Source organism: Stenella coeruleoalba (genome assembly GCF_951394435.1).
Source record: "Stenella coeruleoalba genome assembly, chromosome: 3".
In the NCBI taxonomy this organism is placed as follows: Eukaryota; Metazoa; Chordata; class Mammalia; order Artiodactyla; family Delphinidae; genus Stenella; species Stenella coeruleoalba.
Window position 1 is genome coordinate 118,224,730 of NC_137148.1, and position 16,781 is coordinate 118,241,510.

The 16,781-nt window shown below is 46.1% G+C and overlaps 1 protein-coding gene across 3 annotated transcripts; it reads right to left on the reverse strand.

Annotated features, from left to right (window-relative positions):
* Positions 1-3,582: 3,582 nt before the first annotated feature.
* GNPDA1 (glucosamine-6-phosphate deaminase 1) lies at positions 3,583-14,870 on the reverse strand. Of its 3 annotated transcripts, none has more exons than XM_079917263.1 (7): positions 14,653-14,870; positions 13,663-13,792; positions 10,583-10,684; positions 9,227-9,409; positions 8,038-8,222; positions 6,056-6,230; positions 3,583-5,141 (listed from the first exon to the last, which is right to left on the reverse strand). In XM_079917263.1, the coding sequence occupies exons 2-7, from the start codon at positions 13,784-13,786 to the stop codon at positions 5,041-5,043; spliced, it is 870 nt and encodes a 289-aa protein (XP_079773389.1). In that variant the 5' UTR covers positions 13,787-13,792; positions 14,653-14,870; the 3' UTR covers positions 3,583-5,040. The 3 variants fall into 3 exon arrangements, with proteins under 3 accessions (XP_079773389.1, XP_079773390.1, XP_079773391.1); XM_079917264.1 differs by lacking the exon at positions 14,653-14,870 and adding an exon at positions 14,318-14,613; XM_079917265.1 differs by lacking the exon at positions 14,653-14,870 and adding an exon at positions 14,208-14,226.
* Between the last annotated feature and the right edge of the window lie 1,911 nt (positions 14,871-16,781).

Here is a 16,781-nt window from a genome sequence, read left to right on the forward strand (position 1 = left end):
GGGAGAGAGATTGGAGCCGGAGTATAGGTAATTCCAGAAATTTTGCTTATTGAAAAGGGTATCAGAGAATGAAGCTATTACAGGAGGGGACAAACAGGGTAAAGAGATTTGTTTTTAAAGCTTGCTTTGTATTCTGGTAGGGGTGATCCAGGAAAGAAGGAGTTTGATGCTGTAGGTGCGAGAGGAGAGTCTTGCTGGAGCAATGCCCTCAAGGAGGCAAGAGAAGATGGGATCTAGTGCACAGAGGGTGACAAGAAAAGGGCAAACAATGAGGGCAGGGCTGGCAGGCGGGTGTATGTGATGGTGGGAACTTGTGGAAATTCTTTCCGATTGCTTCTATTTTCAAGGTCATCAGCTCAGAGAAGAACTGGAGGAAAAGGGATTAGAGTCTTGAGACATTATGAATTAGGTCTCTCTAAGTAGACCGAATGGACTAGGGGAAAATAGTTGGTGTTAAGGGCACCCTTGAGATCCAAATTACTATGTTGTTTTATTTACCCATTATTTCATAACCCAGGATTCTATCACAATATGTCTTACTGGAAACTTACGTATGCTTCACTAGCATCTCAGCACAGTAGGGATTTTAGTTCCCAGGAAGGAGGCATCACAAACTATCCCAGAGAGGGATGGAGAATCAGCATTGCTACTTTATATTGGAGGGTCAGGGAAGATCTCTCTGATAAATGACATTTGAGCAAAGACCTGAGGAAGTAAGGGAGTAAGCCATAGATAGGGGCGGGTAGATAGTGGGCTAGACTCTTGTATCCATCTGTTCTTTATAAACAGACGTATTTAATAGGAGAGGTGACACCCATTTATGTCAACATGCTGCTTGTTGTTATTAAATGTAATGAAAATTTAAGCACATTCCATCCACCCTTCCTGAACAACTTCCTATACAACTCCATGTATACTTAATGTTACCATTTCCTTTTTGAGTGTCACACTTGGGGTTTTACAGATAGATTCAATTTGTTCCACTTAGCTGTATTTATTTATTTTTTTTAAATTTTGTTGGAGTATAGTTGATTTATTTACAATGTTGTGTTAGTTTCAGGTGTGTAGCAAAGTGATTCAGTTTTATCAATACAGATACTTATATTCGTTCTTCTTCAGATGCTTTTCCCATATAGGTTATTATAGAATATTGAGTAGAGTTCCCTGTGCTATGTAGTAGGTCCTTGTTAGTTATCTATTTTATATATAGTACTGTGTGTATGTTAATCCCAAGCTCCTAATTTATCCCTCCCCCCAACATTTCTCCTTTGATAATAATGTTTGGTTTTGAAATCTGTGAGTCTGTTTCTGTTTTGCAAATAAGTTTATTTATATCATTTTTAAAAATTAGATTCCACATATGAGTGATATCTTGATATTTGTCTTTCTCTGTCTGACTTACTTCACTTGGTATGATAATCTCTAGGTCCATCCATGTTGCTGCAAAATGGCATTATCTTGTTCTTCTTTTATGGCTGAGTAATATTCCTGTCGATGGACATTTAGGTTGCTTCCATGTCTTGGCCATTGTAAATAGTGCTGCAATGAACACTGGGGAGCATGTATCTTTTCGAATTATGGTTTTCTCCAGATATTATGCCCAGGAGTGGGACTGCTGGATCATATGGTAGTTCTATTTTTAGTTTAAGGAACCTCCATACTGTTCTTTATAGTGGTTGTACCAATTGACATTCCCACCAACAGTGTAGGAGGGTTCTCTTTTCTCCACACCATCTCCAGCATTTACTGTTTGTACTTTTTTTTAAAAATCAGTTTTATTTATTTTTGGCTGCGTTGGGTCTTTGTTGCTGTGCGTGGGCTTTCTCTAGTTGCAGTGAGCAGGGGCTACTCTTCGTGTGGTGTGCGGGTTTCTCATTGCGGTGGCTTCTCTTGTTGCGGAGCACGGGCTCTAGGGTCGCGGGCTTCAGTAGTTGTGGCTTGTGGGCTCAGTAGTTGTGGCTCACAGGCTCTAGAGCTCAGGCTCAGTAGTTGTGGTGCATGGGCTTAGTTGCTCCACGGCATGTGGGATCTTCCCAGACCAGAGCTCGAACCCGTGCCCCCTGCTTTGGCAGGCAGATTCTTAACCACTGTGCCACCAGGGAAGTCCTGTTTGTAGACTTTTTGATGATGACCATTCTGACTGGTGTGAGGTGATATTGTAGTTTTGATTTGCATTTCTCTGATAATTAGTGGTGGTGAGCATCTTTACATGTGCTTTTTGGCCATCTGTATGTCTTCTTTCATTTAGCTGTATTTAATATTTCTTTATTGATCAAACTGTCACAACCTGGCCAATAGGAGTCTCATTAAACAGGCTGCTTTGTCCTCTCAGTACTGCCTCGGACATTTTTGAAAGCATCCTTGTTTTCTGGGAACAAGATATTCCAGGCCCACTGTGATCCCTGCCCCCAAAACATATAATTTCTCCTCTCCAAGAAGCCCTGAGTGGTATCAGAGGCCCAGTCTGGCCCAGGAGTATACATCCCACTTGATCTGCATAAGAGCTGGTTGTAGCAGGACGACATGGCTGTTGGGCCACCAGGGAAACTGGCCTGGGAAAAACAGATCTTTTTTTTTTTAATCATTATTATTATTTTAATTTTTATTGGCGTATAGGTGATTTAATGTTGTTACTTTCTGCTGTACAGTGAAGTGAATCAGTTATATACATATATCCACTCTTTTTAAGATTCTTTTCCCATGACAGATCTTTTTAAGGTCCTGAGTTCATACAGACATCTCCAGCTTAGCTGTCATCACTAAATCCTTTCTCATTTCGTTCTAATATGATTTTTTTCCTATTAACATATGTACTTAAAATGTAATCCCTTCTTTACCGGATAAACAAAATGTGGTATATCCATACAATGGAATATTCTTCAGCAATAAGAAGGAATGGATGCTTGCTACATGTCATATGGGTAAGCCTCAAAAACATTATGCTTAGTGAAAGAAGCCAAAGAAGATCCAAAAGATGTCTGCTGTATGATTCCATTTATATATGAAATGTCCAGCAAAGGTCAATCTATAGGGACAAAGTAGATGAGTGGTCACCTGGGCTGGGGTAGGAGTAGGGAGCTTTGGGGATGATAGAGAGGGACTGTGGTGAGGAATTGTACAACTCCATAAACTTAATAAAAATCATTGAATGTATATTTAAAACAGGTGAATTCTATGGGAATGTAAGTTATCTTAATACAGTTCTTAAAAAAGTAAACCCTTCTTTCAACTTCTACTTATACCTCAGTTGGTTACGTTGACCCAAGATGTTCCATTATATTGACTTTTTTAACTAAAAAAAAAACCATAAACCTGTCTTCCATACCTTGCAGTTGATACATCCCTCCTGGTCACAAATCTGCCTTATTCTAGTTAACAGTCATATCTTCATTTGGACGCCAAGTAGAGCCAGAATCGGATACTTTATTGCTCATCTGTTCATTCCTACCATTTTTTCACACAGGCACTTCATTTTTATGAAATATTTTGATTATTTTCCCCTCGGGTGATTGAAGAAGATCAACAGTTGCTATGATTGTGACTTCCTGCCGAGCTGCTGTGAGGAGTGAGTATGAAGCTTTGCTCGCTGGCTATTCTCAAAATACATAAATATCAACCCAAACCAGCTTCTGACCTTTGGGGGTGGAAGTCCACAAACAACACATCTTACTTGAAAATACTGGATTTAATAGAAAATATTGTAAACAAGTCCATTGATCCATTAGCTTAAGACAGAATGACAGCACAATCACGTATAAAAGCTAAAGGTGAAATGCTGGTACCAAACACAGCACTTAAAGAGAGGCCTGAGCCAGGCTCCGAAAGGTCTTTCCCAGAAATAGAGGCAGCAGCAGCTTCAAATGGGCACAGAGATAGGGAGGAGGAGGCAGCATCCAAACCATCAAGGCAGAGGAGTAAAAGAAGGCAGAGCAGTGGACAGCTTGTGAACAAGGGGTGAAGGATAAAGGAGCAAAAGCACTGTATTTCCTGATGTTCTGGGAACATCAGACCATGCCACACGAACCTGGGAGGGTTAGAAGGGCAGGGTATTTTCAGTGGGGAAAGGACATTAGGCAACTTTAGAAACAGTTGGTATGTTTCTTGGCACTCAGCTCTTAGGGATGTAGAACATGTGACTCGTGTGTTGTTTCTAACTCAACTAAGCTGCTTGCCCTGGCTCCATCACCTTGACTGAACACAACGCTGAACTTGACAGTATCTGCTGGCCCTGTGGACTTATGAAAGAGCACGTATGAGAGGTGCCACAGTGAGACCTTGGAACAAAACACAGGGCTCTGGTGGGAAAAGCGTTTCCGCCTTCCTCCTGGTGCTGGAAGGTCCCTGATGGAGGGGAGTTTGACGTGGCTGGGCCCCTTGAGGCTCTGAGTTTATCAGCAAAAGCCTTCTTCTTAGTCCTACCCACCCAAATCCTCCCTCAAGGAGTCCTCTGAGTTCACAGAAAGGCCAACTGAAAGAGCAGTAAAAACTGGGGAAAGAAAGTAAGGGATAGTTTCCTTCCCATGGCACTTGTTACTGACCAGAGGGACCGCTTCCTTATACTGGTTCTAGACATTAAGAGTGTTTGTTCCTTAATCTAAAACAGTGATTCCCAAATAAGGGGCAGGCCTGCTCAAGAGGGGCTCTCAGGACTCTCCAAAGAGGTTTTGTCCCATATACATAAGCCCCTAACTCCCTCCCAATTGAGAATCAGTGCACATAATGATAGAACTTACTAGCAGGAGTGTATTGTACACGTGAACAGTGTCAGAGACAGAGCAAAAAGTTAAAAACCCCTAGTCGGGCCAACATCAAAATTATGGAGTGATTTTTTTTTTTTTTTTTCTGATTAACAGTAAGTTACAACCAAGTAGCTAAACTCCATGACTGGACTCCACGCTGCATAGCCAAGAATAATAAGTTCACCCACTTATCTGGGGTAACCGTACTAGATTAAAGAAATACAATTCTGTCCTCCTAAAGACAATTTCCAGAAAGACCTGCCTGTCCCAATGAGGTACTTGGCACTAGGATTAGCACAGGCTAATCACTGTATGGTTTCTTAGAAGACTGGCTTTTCTCTGTTTCTTTCTCTTTGATACTGTACAAGGGATCCACCAACTTGTTATGAACAAGCATTAAACCTACAAAAAATTAAAAACAAAAGTCATTAATGCAGGTAGAGGCAGAGTTCCATGATTATCAACAGTAACATCCAGGAGCTCTCAAATTTTGTCCTAGAACTGATACTCATCATCTTTCGTCTGTGGGCCCAAACGATAAACACCCTAAGAATAGGAAAAGAATTTGTTATTCCTAATGAATGCTAGAATCCATGGGACTGTTATAAATTCGTCTCTAGGAGAGTTGGCCATTATAAGGTTAATCTTGGGCTTCCCTGGTGGCGCAGTGGTTGAGAGTCCGCTTGCCAATGCAGGGGACACGGGTTCGTGCCCCGGTCCGGGAGGATCCCACATGCCGCGGAGCGGCTAGGCCCGTGAGCCATGGCCGCTGCGCCTGCGCGTCCGGAGCCTGTGCTCCGCAATGGGAGAGGCCACAACAGTGAGAGGCCCGCGTACCGCAAAAAAAAAAAAAAAAAAAAAAAAAAATCTTTTCATCAAAGAACAAATTCCTAATTTGCCTGCTCAGTAAATGAGGATTTTCCCATAAGTTTATTTAAAGCAGTGAGTGTCCGCTTTAAGTAGAAGAAAAAAAGATGTGCATGACAGTTCAGTGCCTTGACTACAAGGAAAAGGCCTGTACAAGATCTGGAAAGATAAAAAACCTGAGGCTCAGTATCGCTGCAAGGAGATTACCAAACTGCCCTTGAACTACCACTTTCATTTCATTCTCTTTCCTCCTCCTCAGAGCAAACAGGTCTCTAGAAATGGACCCTTAAATAGTCATGGATGGAAGAGAAAACTGTATTCTGAGAGGAGGGTTTGATTTTATTAAAATCATAGTTGTCAAAGTGGCCAGAGCATGCAAGCTAGATCCACTCCTCTCTCCTGGCACACCTGAACTTGGCAACCTACTCCCTGACCCACCCCACCCTCACCTTTGAAATACTTGACGGTCTTCACTTTCAACTCCAGGGTGGCATCCTCGTCGCACACAAACACCGTGCGGGGATGCTGCTGGAAGGCAGACACGGTCCACATGTGGTTCACTCCCTCCTCGATGGCCTTGTATAGAGCAAACGCCTTGTGAGCACCCGTGATGAGGATCATCACCTGGGGATCAGAAAACAAGCCTGTGATGGAGGAGAAGCAGCAGCGGAACGGGGAGTCTAGACACCTGAATCCTGGTGGCCACCCAGGACAATCGTAAGGACTGTTGTTGTTATGTGTCATTGTAAGTCGTTAGCACGTGGCACGCTGCTCCACGCTCTGTGTGCTCTGTCACACAAGTAGCCTGAGATGGGGAGCACTGTTATCCCCACATTCTAGGATAAGGGAGTGGACTCTGTGATGGGGGTTTCAGTAACTTGCCCCAGGTCATTTCTAACCCAGAGTCCATGCTCTTGACCACCACATGATAGTGCCTCCTGGCACCTTTGATGATGACCGTGAAAGTGCCCTGGGAGCAGATGTGCCGTACAAACAGAGGCCCACGCCTTATCCCAACGGTTCTGACACTGGGTCCCGGGGCCGCTAGGTTGGGTGAGTTTCCACAGTGGCAAACTGGAAAAAGACGGGTCCTGATTTGCGCCTCCGGGGAGGCCTTGGAAGCAATGGTGAGAGTTATCTGTGTGGCTGCTAAGGTTGAATGCCAATAAAGCTGCCCCTTAATCTGGTCACTTTCAGTTCAGAGTATTAGACCTGCTCATGTGACTTGGAGTAATGCTTCTTGTTTAAGTAAAACAGGCACAGACTCCCCTCAACACTTAAAATATCGAGAATGTTAAGTGTGGGAATTCCCTGGCAGTCTAGTGGTTAGGACTCCTTGCTTTCACTGCCGAGGGCCTGGGTTCAATCCCTGGTCAGGGTACTAAGATCCTGCAAGCCGTGAGGCACAGCCAAAAATAAATAAATAAAATAAATAATTTTTTTAATTAAAAAAAAAAAAGAATGTTAAGTGCCAGAAAGTGATTATAAAGAACTCAGCATTCCAGATATCCTTTCATTGTAATTCACTTCTGCCATGGAGTTGTGAGCAGGATTTACTGTTCCTTTCTTGAAATGAGAAAACAGAGGCATAGAAAGAATGTGACTCTTTGTTCAGGACCCCAGAGCTCGTTTTAAAAAAAAGAATTTCCAGATTTCCATCCCCAGGTCCTTTCTGCACACCACAGGAAGAGCCCTCAAACTGTAGTGTTTATAAGATGCAAGGCCAAAAACAGCAGAATGACCTCCCTAGGTACTGATTCAAGGTTACCCAACAGAAATTGCTGCCATTGCTTATTTCACAAAAAATCACTTTAGACAGGGAAACTTTTTCAATGATTTACATGTTTGTTTACAGACTTGGGCAAAGAAACCTAAAGCTAAAATGTCTGTAGCTGCTTCCCACTGAATATATCAGAAAGGAAGAGAAAATGCTTCTAATGAAAGTAAGGAAATTGGAACTACAAAAAATTCAAATGATACCCAAATTTCTATAGAAAGACTCAATTCAGTTCAAGACACTATTTCAATCACACTTCTCCACATTTATGACTCCCTGAGCACAGGGCTATAACCACAAGCATCCTGCGGTTGCAGGGGGAGCTCCCTTCAAGCAGTGGCCTCCACCAACTGCAGGGAACCAGAGGGCCCCTCTCAGTACCTGGACAGGTACAAATTCATATTCTGATATTAGTGGTGCTGGGTAGGCAGAGACCAGGAGCCTGTGGCCTCCTGGGCAGTCAGTGCTGAAAAGGTTTCACCTCACACTGGGAAGAATGGTTACTTCCAGAGAGGAAGGACGGCAGTGATAGGGTCAGTTGGGATTTTAGCCTTATTTACAATGTCTTCATTTTTAATAAAATGGATTCAGGTGGTACCTGTATAGTTGAAATTAACAGCAAAAAGCCAAGTCCAGCCCCCCTTGTGCCCTTACCTCTCTAGCATCCATGACAGTGCCCACACCCACCGTCAGGGCCATGGTGGGCACCTTGGCGAGATCTCCATCAAAGAACCTAGCATTGGCCAGGATGGTGTCCATGGCCAGCGTCTTCACACGGGTCCTGGACACCAGACTGGATCCCGGCTCGTTGAAGGCGATGTGTCCGTCAGGGCCAATGCCTGCCCAGAAGAGACAGGGCAGCCCTGTCAGTCCCAGGGATCCAAGATTTCAAGAACGGACAATCTCTCCTTCCCCACCTGGGGTCTGAAAAAAATCCTTGAAAACCAAGCATATGATCTTCCCCTCTCTTTTCTAGCTGAGGCACACACAGACATTGTTAACTTGCTGCCACCCTCAGAAAGCTAAGTACGGAGCAATCCCAAAAGCTTCTGCCCCCAGATCATCCAAGTCTAACTTCTCTCTCTCCTGCCACTTCTCTATCCCTGCTGGGATGGAGTCACACCGAAGAAAACATACACAGGGCCTGGAAAGGGGCTGCCAAGTTTATAAGATCTCAGAACATGAGCACTCCTAGCCATTTCCTCCCCACCTGGAAGTAAAGAAGGGTTAAATCTGGAGCAGTCAAAGACTGTTCGACTTCAGCCTCCCACCCCCACCCCCCATGGGGGACTCCAGAGGCCTTGACAGATGGAAGTGTAAGAGGGCAACTCAGGGCAGGGACAGGCATAAACCTGAGAGCGGGATACCCTAGGTCCCCACCCTCTCTCCACTGCTCTGGCTGGCTGACCCTGGGCAAGTCACAAAACTTCTCTGGGGTTCAATTGCTATTTTTAGCATGCAGGGGCTGATGGTGGAATCTTCTGGAACTACATGAGTCTGTGATTATGTTTAACTAAGTCCCATGACTGATCCATAAAACCTTATCTGAGGAATAGAGAGAATCTTGGAGTCCAAATCCAAATCCATCGATTTACAGACAAGGCATCAAATTGCAGAAAGAGGAGATGCCCCAGATCACAAAGTTTCTGAGCGGCAGAGGCAGGGCAGGGCACCAGGGCTCCCACTCTGTGCCTTCCCTGCTGCCTCAGGCTAATGAGTGACCCCACTGTCACTGGTGCAGAGAGAGGGAGCTGTTTGCAGACAGGCATGGGTCTTGTCCCCTTCTCCTATGTTCCAGCCACCCTGGGTTTGCCCTGGACATCTGCTGCGGTGTCGAGCTCACCTCCGACAAACAGCTCAATCCCACCCGCAGCCTTGATCTTCTCCTCAAAGGCATCACACTCAGCCTGAAGGTCAGCTGCATTCCCATCCAGAATGTGGGTGTTTTCTGGGTGGATGTCAATGTGCTTGAAGAAGTTGTTCCACATGAAGGAGTGGTAGCTCTCCGGGTGGTCTCGACGAAGGCCTGTGGGGCCATGGCTGCACTCAGTCATGCCAGGCTGAGCAAGGGCACCCTCCCAAGGATGGCAGGATACTCCCAGACCCCAGAGACACTTTCAGGGAAGAGCCCATCGGGGAGCCTTGGGCAGTAGCCCTCTCACCCCCAGCCACTCGGAGTAAGCTGAGCTGGTGTCCTTGTGCCCATGACCATGGGCCTGGGCCCTCATTCTGATCTCCTTTTCACAAGAGAATGGCTGGAGGCCAGGATCAGTCTGGACCTCTGGAGGTGGGCTAGCCTCTGCGGGGGAGGGCTGGGCCCATCAGGAAAGGAAGCAAGAACACCCCTTACCCTGTGCCTCCCACCTCACCATTCACCCCCCCATTACACCCTGCTCAGCCTGAACCCCAAGTGGAACACCAAGTGGTTGGAGAGAATTATCTCAGAGCTTCCAAAAAAAGATTTTTTTCAGTTAAGAAGAAAAACAGTGTTTAAAGTGCATGTTTCAGGGGCCTGAGGAGCGGGGAAATGGGCAGTTGATTTTTAATGGATAGTTTCAGTTTTGCAAGATGAAAAGAGTTCTGGAGATTGGTTGCACAACAGTGTGAATCTACTTAACACTGAACTGTACACATAAAAATGGTTAAAATGGTAAATTCTATGTTACGTGTAGTTTACCACAATTAAAACCATTACAAAATGATGGTGGAGGTGGAGAGGGTGACAGAAGCCCAAGGTGCCACTTTTCATCAGTGGAAAGGACACCAGTCTCAGCTCCCTTCCCAGTATACTTGGCAGGAAGGGGACTGGAAGATGAACGGTAGAGAGAAAGTCCAGACACAGACACTGGTGTGAGGGGGAGCACACACCCCAGCCATGGGACCCCAGATCCCCTTTGCAGCCATTTGTTCTGGAAAGAAATGGCATGGAGTTGGGGACGAGGCAGGGGAGGAGATATGCTGGAATTCATTAAGTGCTTGCTCTGATCAAGAAGCTTCCACACCTGTTATATCACTTAATGCTTTCAGCCCATGAGGTCAGCTTTATTAGCCTCATGTCATAGCTGAGTGAACCAAGGCCTGGAAGATACAGTACCACCAATTGAGCCTACCCCCAAATGCCACTGGTTCCCTGAGACCTCCCCCGTCCTCTCCTGGGCCGATCCTGTGAGGGGAGGAGTACGATTCTCCCAAGACTCACCCACATACTCGTCCATGTTGAAAGTCTTCACATATTTGAAGGACAGGTCTCCATTCTTGTAGTATTCAATCAGCTTCTTGTAGCAGCCAAGTGGGGTGCTCCCTGCAAGAGAGGCCACAGCCATGAACCCCCTTCAGCCCCCAGCTCCTGGAAGCCCAGAGGGCGCCCGGGAATGAATCAGGGATGCTCCACCAGGAGAACCTGTCAGACCTGACAGAAACAAATCAGATCTGAAGTCCTGCCCAATGCTCAATCCCAACTGCCATCCGTTAAGTGCTGGTTTAATGCCTATTTCCCCCCTAGACTGTAAGCTCCAGGAGGGAAAGGGCTGTGTCTTGTCTTGTTCATGGCTGAATCCCTAGCATTCAGCACACTGATGATTGAAATGACTGTGATTAGCACCTCAGTGAATGTCAGACTTAATTACTGACATGACATTCCCTGAGCAACCAGTACGTGAGAGGTACGTGATGGGGATGCAGAGAAGTGAGAGACAGAGCAGCCACCCTGGAAGAGCTCACTGTTTAGGAGTGGGGACACGAAGCAGTAATGTCGGCTGTGGTACAGGCTAGCCTGTGGGTTTGGGGAAGACTTCCCCTCGGAGCAGCAAACCCGAGCTGAGTGTCATTAAAAAGTCAGTCATAAAACCCGTAAAAAGGCAAGAGGACTGCTGTCGATTAAGAAACTAAATATGCATGAAGCCTGACTGGACACTGGGATTAATTTTTTTTTAAAAACTCTAAAAAAATGTGGACAATTCGGGGAAAAAATTTAATATAGTCTATATATTAGATGATATTATGAAATGATTTTTAATTTTCGTAGGTATTATAATAGTATTGTGGTTATATAAGAGAATGTCCTTATTCTGAGGAGATATGTACTAAAGGATTTAGAGGTAAAGTGTCAGGATCTCTGGACCTTGCTTTCCAGTGGCTTATAAGAAATGTGTGCGTGTATGTGTGTGTGTACAGACAGAACATGAGACACAAGAGATGAAAGCAAATGTGGCAAAAGGTTAACAATTGGTGAATCTAGGTAGATGGTACTGTACTATTCTTTCAGCTTTTCTGAATGCATGAAACTTTTAAAAATGAAAAGATGGAAAGAAAAAAGCCCCACCCAAATCAGATCATTGTTTTCATAACCCACTAATGGCTTTTCATTTCACTCTGAGTTATAATCAGTCCTAACAAAGGCTCTATATAACCTGGCCCCTGGCTAACTCTCTCCCCAGTTAGGAATCCTGCTTCAAGCAATTCTACCTCAGGGCCTTTGCACATGGTGTTTGTTGCAACGCTCTCCTTCAGGTATCTGCATAGCTAACTCACCTCTTTAGGCCTTTACTCAAATGTCACTTTCTCAGAGAGACCTTCCCTGCCCCCATATCCAACACTGTAACTCCCACCTCTGCCTAAACACTCTCTAGCCCCTTTCCCTGCTTCATTTTTCTCCTTCCCTCTTATCACCATCTAACATACTCTATATTTTGCTAATTCACTTGTTTATTATCTGTCTCTCCCACCATAATTCAAGCTTTAGGAAGGCAGGAATTTGTGTTCTTTTTATTCACTGCTGTATCCCTGGCACCTAGAACAGCTTGGCATACAGCAGGTATTCAATAAGTACCTGCTGAATGAATGACAGTGGCAGCCCCATCCACACAAAATAATCAGCCTATCCCTGTGACATGGTCTTAGCCATGGCTGAGCCACACAGCTTCCCTGTCCTCCCCCTGAGCTTCATCATGTCCATTTTCCAAACGTGTAGCCTTCCCATCAATTCTGTGAGCTTCCACTATCTAGCCAATAAATTCCTTTTCTGCTTAAGTTAGCCAGAGTCGGCTTCTGTGGCTTCCACCCAGAGCCCTGAGGGTGCTTCAACTAACAGTAGGAATGTTCCAAGGAACCCATATGGAAATGCTGTGCTGGTTCAAGTGTGATAGTCAGGAAGGGGCCAGGTCTTGGAGGACCCTGAACACCACTCTGAGGGGCTTGGATCTAATTTTGCAGACGATGGGGAAATGGGGAGGGGTTTCAGCAGAAGCCCAGACTCTGACCCAGGGTGGCTCCACAGTTAGAAAACAGGATGTTAGCACAGCCCCGACACAGTCTGAGACGCTGGTGGTTTCACCAGATACCTACCTGAATATACTGTTCCCACAAACCGCTAGAGCAGAGGTCGGAAAACTTCAGCCCACAGGCCAGATCTGGCCTGCTGCCTGTTTTTGTAGAGCTCATAAATTAAGAGTAGTTTTTACACTTTAAAACTTTTTAAAAACCAGAAGAATATTATGATATATGAAAATTATATAAACTCAAATGTCAGTGCCGGCGGACATCCATGCTCATTTCTGGATTGTCTATGGCTCCTTTTGAGCTACAAGGGCAGAGTTAAGTAGCTGCAACAGAAAGTGTATGGCCAGTGAAGTGTAAAATATTTATTATTTGGCCATATACAGAAAAAGCTTGAAGACTCCTGCAATAGTGGATTGGTCACTGAGGCAAATCCACCCCACTTCTGAAAGAAAGAATCAGAACATTGGCCTTGAAAAACTGGGTTTAAAATATCCTCCCATAAAGGCAACATTCTGATTTTTTCCCCAAAGAAACTAGGACTGTTTTTCACTTAGGTCCTGTGTTTAACTAAGCCTTACAGAAAATGCGTTGAGTGACTATCTTCTCAATTCTCCCAAGGATGGCGCTTAGTTAGTAGCACTCTAGATGCAGAGAAGAGAAATTAATTCATTACATAAAACGTATGCCTTAAGGTATTAGGACTTAATTCTGTTAAGGAGACTTGACTGACAGGGCTGGCTTAGGATATAGCCTAAAAATCAAAGTTTTTCCTGCCTAACCAAGATCCCTTCTACTCCAGGACTCTTCAGGAGCAGGCAGCAACAAACCAGCCCAGAGGAAGCTGGGTCCCCTCTTTCGTATGTCCGGGGGCAGGGGAGTCGTTCACTCATAGGGCCAGTACCTCAGAGCCCTCCTTGCAGTCCCTTGGCTGAATGGGCCTACCTACCTGGCCCCTTATAAGCCCATAATGCCCTCGCCCACCCTCCCCATCCCACAACGCACCAGTAGGGAGCCCCAGGGTGAAGTACTTGTCTGGCCCTGGGTTAAACTGGATGATGCGGTTCCTGATGTATTTGGCTGCCCACTCACTGGCCTGAGAATAGTGGTCCAGGATGATGAGCTTCATCTTGTCCTGCAGGAGTAGGTGACAAAAGGAATCAGTGGTAAGGGGTAAGGAGAAAGGGGTGGAGGGGAGAAGCCCTTCTCTCCATGCTGTCTGAGCCCAGAAGGGGAAGTTCACAGAGCATTGACAGGCTGGGCCAAGTGCCTCCACTACCCACCGGGAGGCGCTGCTGTGGGACAGACCTGGGTTCCAATTTCGGTTCCTCCATTGATCAACTGCAGGACCTTGGTTAAGGACCCAAGTTCTTTGAGCTTGTTTTCTCTTACGGGAAAATGGGGACAACAGCACCTACCTGACAAATTTCATGATGGTGAATGTGAAATGAGAAGATGCATGTAAACCACATAGTATTCAATATAACATGTTGGCTATCCTCTTGCAGCTCGACCCAGGCCCCCCTTCCCCACCCCTCGACAACCCCCACCTGGCTAGATACTCTACTGTTGAACTCTTCCTCAATAAATAGAGAGGTCATGGGATCATCTTGGCTCACTAGAGCAGGTGGAGGCCTGGAGAGGTGTGTTCTTTCAGTACCAGAGAGGGGCGCTCCCAGCGGCCTGCCTTGCTTTGCAGATCTTGTTTCCCCCAAAGAACACGCGGCAAAGGTAATCGCTCTGGAAGGAGGGCGTTTAGTCCTCCCCGCCGCACTGCGGTCAAATCAGAGTGGGAAGGCCAAGGCTGAGGTGGCCGGATCCGCGGTCCGTGGGGTACAGGAGTTTTTCCCCCACCCCAATGGCGATCCCATCGCCCCTCCCGGGGAGGGACCCGAACGGATCGCTGGGGGTCCCGGCCCCAGGTTGCCGGAGGCTGGGCAGCGCCCGGACCCCCGCCCGCGAGGAGGGTCCCCGCGGACCCCGCTCCCCACTTACGCGGACGCTTCCCGCGGCTGATGCAGCGACTGCGCTGGCGGCCCCGCCCCGCGTGGGTCATGTGGCTGCAGGTCACGCGGTGCCGCGCTCTGCCCGCGGGGCTGACTTCTAGGGGCTGCGGCTCCAGGGAGGGCTCTGCCCGGCGGGCCAGGGGCTCCCATTTTCTTAGCACAGGGGCTGTGTAGGCCCCGGAAAAGCCGTGGGGGGCGGGGCTTGGAGACTGGTTTGGTGGAGGAGGGAGACTTGGGGGGGGTCCCAGGTCGCTCCCAGAGATGCAGTCCCCAAGGCCGGGGGCTGGGGCAATGTTTTCAGTGCTGGGGGTGGGGCGCGGGAGGAAGAGCAGACTCGCTTCCTCTAGGGCTGGGCTTGGCTCTGCCTTCAGTTTATTTTTTTAGATATCATTTATTTACCTAGTTATTGCTGCTTTTTTGTTTTAAATATAATTGGATTTTTTCTACCTTAAAAAAAAATCCATCTTTGCAGCAGTATGAACTAGAGAAAAATGTAGGTCCCTGGTCTCCTCTACTTCCCACCCTAAGGTAATCATTGCTAACAGGTTAGACTACATCCTCAGTGATTTTTCGTGAATATCCTTACATTGTATTTTACAGAAATGAGAACACACCACACGTGTGGTCCACAGTCAGCTGGGCAACCACATCCTGCAGTTCCCGTGACTTGGTTCGCCTCTTCCTTGGGCCTCGCTGCGACTCCGGAGCAGCTTGAGAGAGTGGGCTTCTAATGGTGAGGCCCTGATGAGCCCGGGCGGTGGAGCTAACACAGTTAGAGGGACTTGTTCTTTGGCCTCAGTGTTGGTGTAGGTGTCTTTTGTTTTTCTGTTTTTTAAAATTCAGTTAGAAATCTCATCTTAGCCTGAGGATTGCAGATGTTTCACAGTGAGGTTCCCATCCCAATCTCCAAACACTTCAGATGATACCTTCAGGTCTGCAGCACTTGCCCTCAGATGGTACAGGAAGTGACTTCATGGGACCTAATTGGGTCTGTTTCCCCAGAGTTACCCTTTCTGTAGGGAACCAATGCAGGTGTCTGTTAAGCCTGGAGGCTCTTGATTTTGCATGCGGACTAATCAGGAAGGCCTGGGTTTAAATTCTGGTCTTGCCAATATCCATTTCTTGAGTGAGTGACTCAAGCCAATGACTCAGCTTCTCCAGCTCTTCATTTTCTTATCTGGAACTTGGGAATTGAGTGGAAATTACGTAATAGTGACCTCATGTAGCTGTTGTAAGCATTAAATGAAAACCAGTGGGCCCTCCATATCTGTGGTTCCAAATGCACAGATTCAACCAACCTCAGATGGAAAATATTCAAAAAATAATTCCTGAAAGTTCTCAAAAAGCAAAACTTGAATTTGCTCTGTGCCTGGCAACTGTTTACATAGCATTTACGTTGTATTAGGTGTTATAAGTAGTCTAGAGGTGATTTAAAGTATATGGGAAGATGTATGTAGATTATATGCAAATACTGTGTCATTTTATGTAAGATTTGAGCATGCATGGATTTTGGTATTTGTGGGCGTCCTGGAACCAATTTCCTGGGGAAACTGATGGCTGACTGTGTTAGCATATCATAGCATGGCTAGCCATGTTACCAATACCCCTTATTTCCTCCTACCCTCCTTACAGCTCTCTCTCTCTAACCCTGAAATACTCTCTACCCTAACCTTCTGCCCTCCTCAGGCTCCTCCCACTCCATGCCTCGGTTTAAACTGTTACCCATACCCATCCTTCCATCCTCTTGTTTTGGAACTAAAGTTGGCTAACTAAAAGAACTGTGAGTCCCTCCCCACCCCAGGTTTTTTGCTTGTGAGTTCATCTATGCAGTCTCTGTTCCTTTTCCTTCCTTCCTGTGGTGAAGGCAGATGTGATGCCTGGAGCTGGGGAAGCCATATTATAACTATGAGGCAATAAGCATGAAGGTAGAGTGGAGGATAGAAGGAACTTAAGTCCTTGATGTTTGACAAGTGCTAGACCTCTACTTCTGGACTTCCTCTAAGGAAATAACAAATATCCGTGTGGTATTTATTTAAGCCACTGCTGGTAGAGTTTTCTGTGTCTTGAGATTAAAAACATGACTCACTGTTACAGCAGATGACTCAGGTCTTCCTTGGG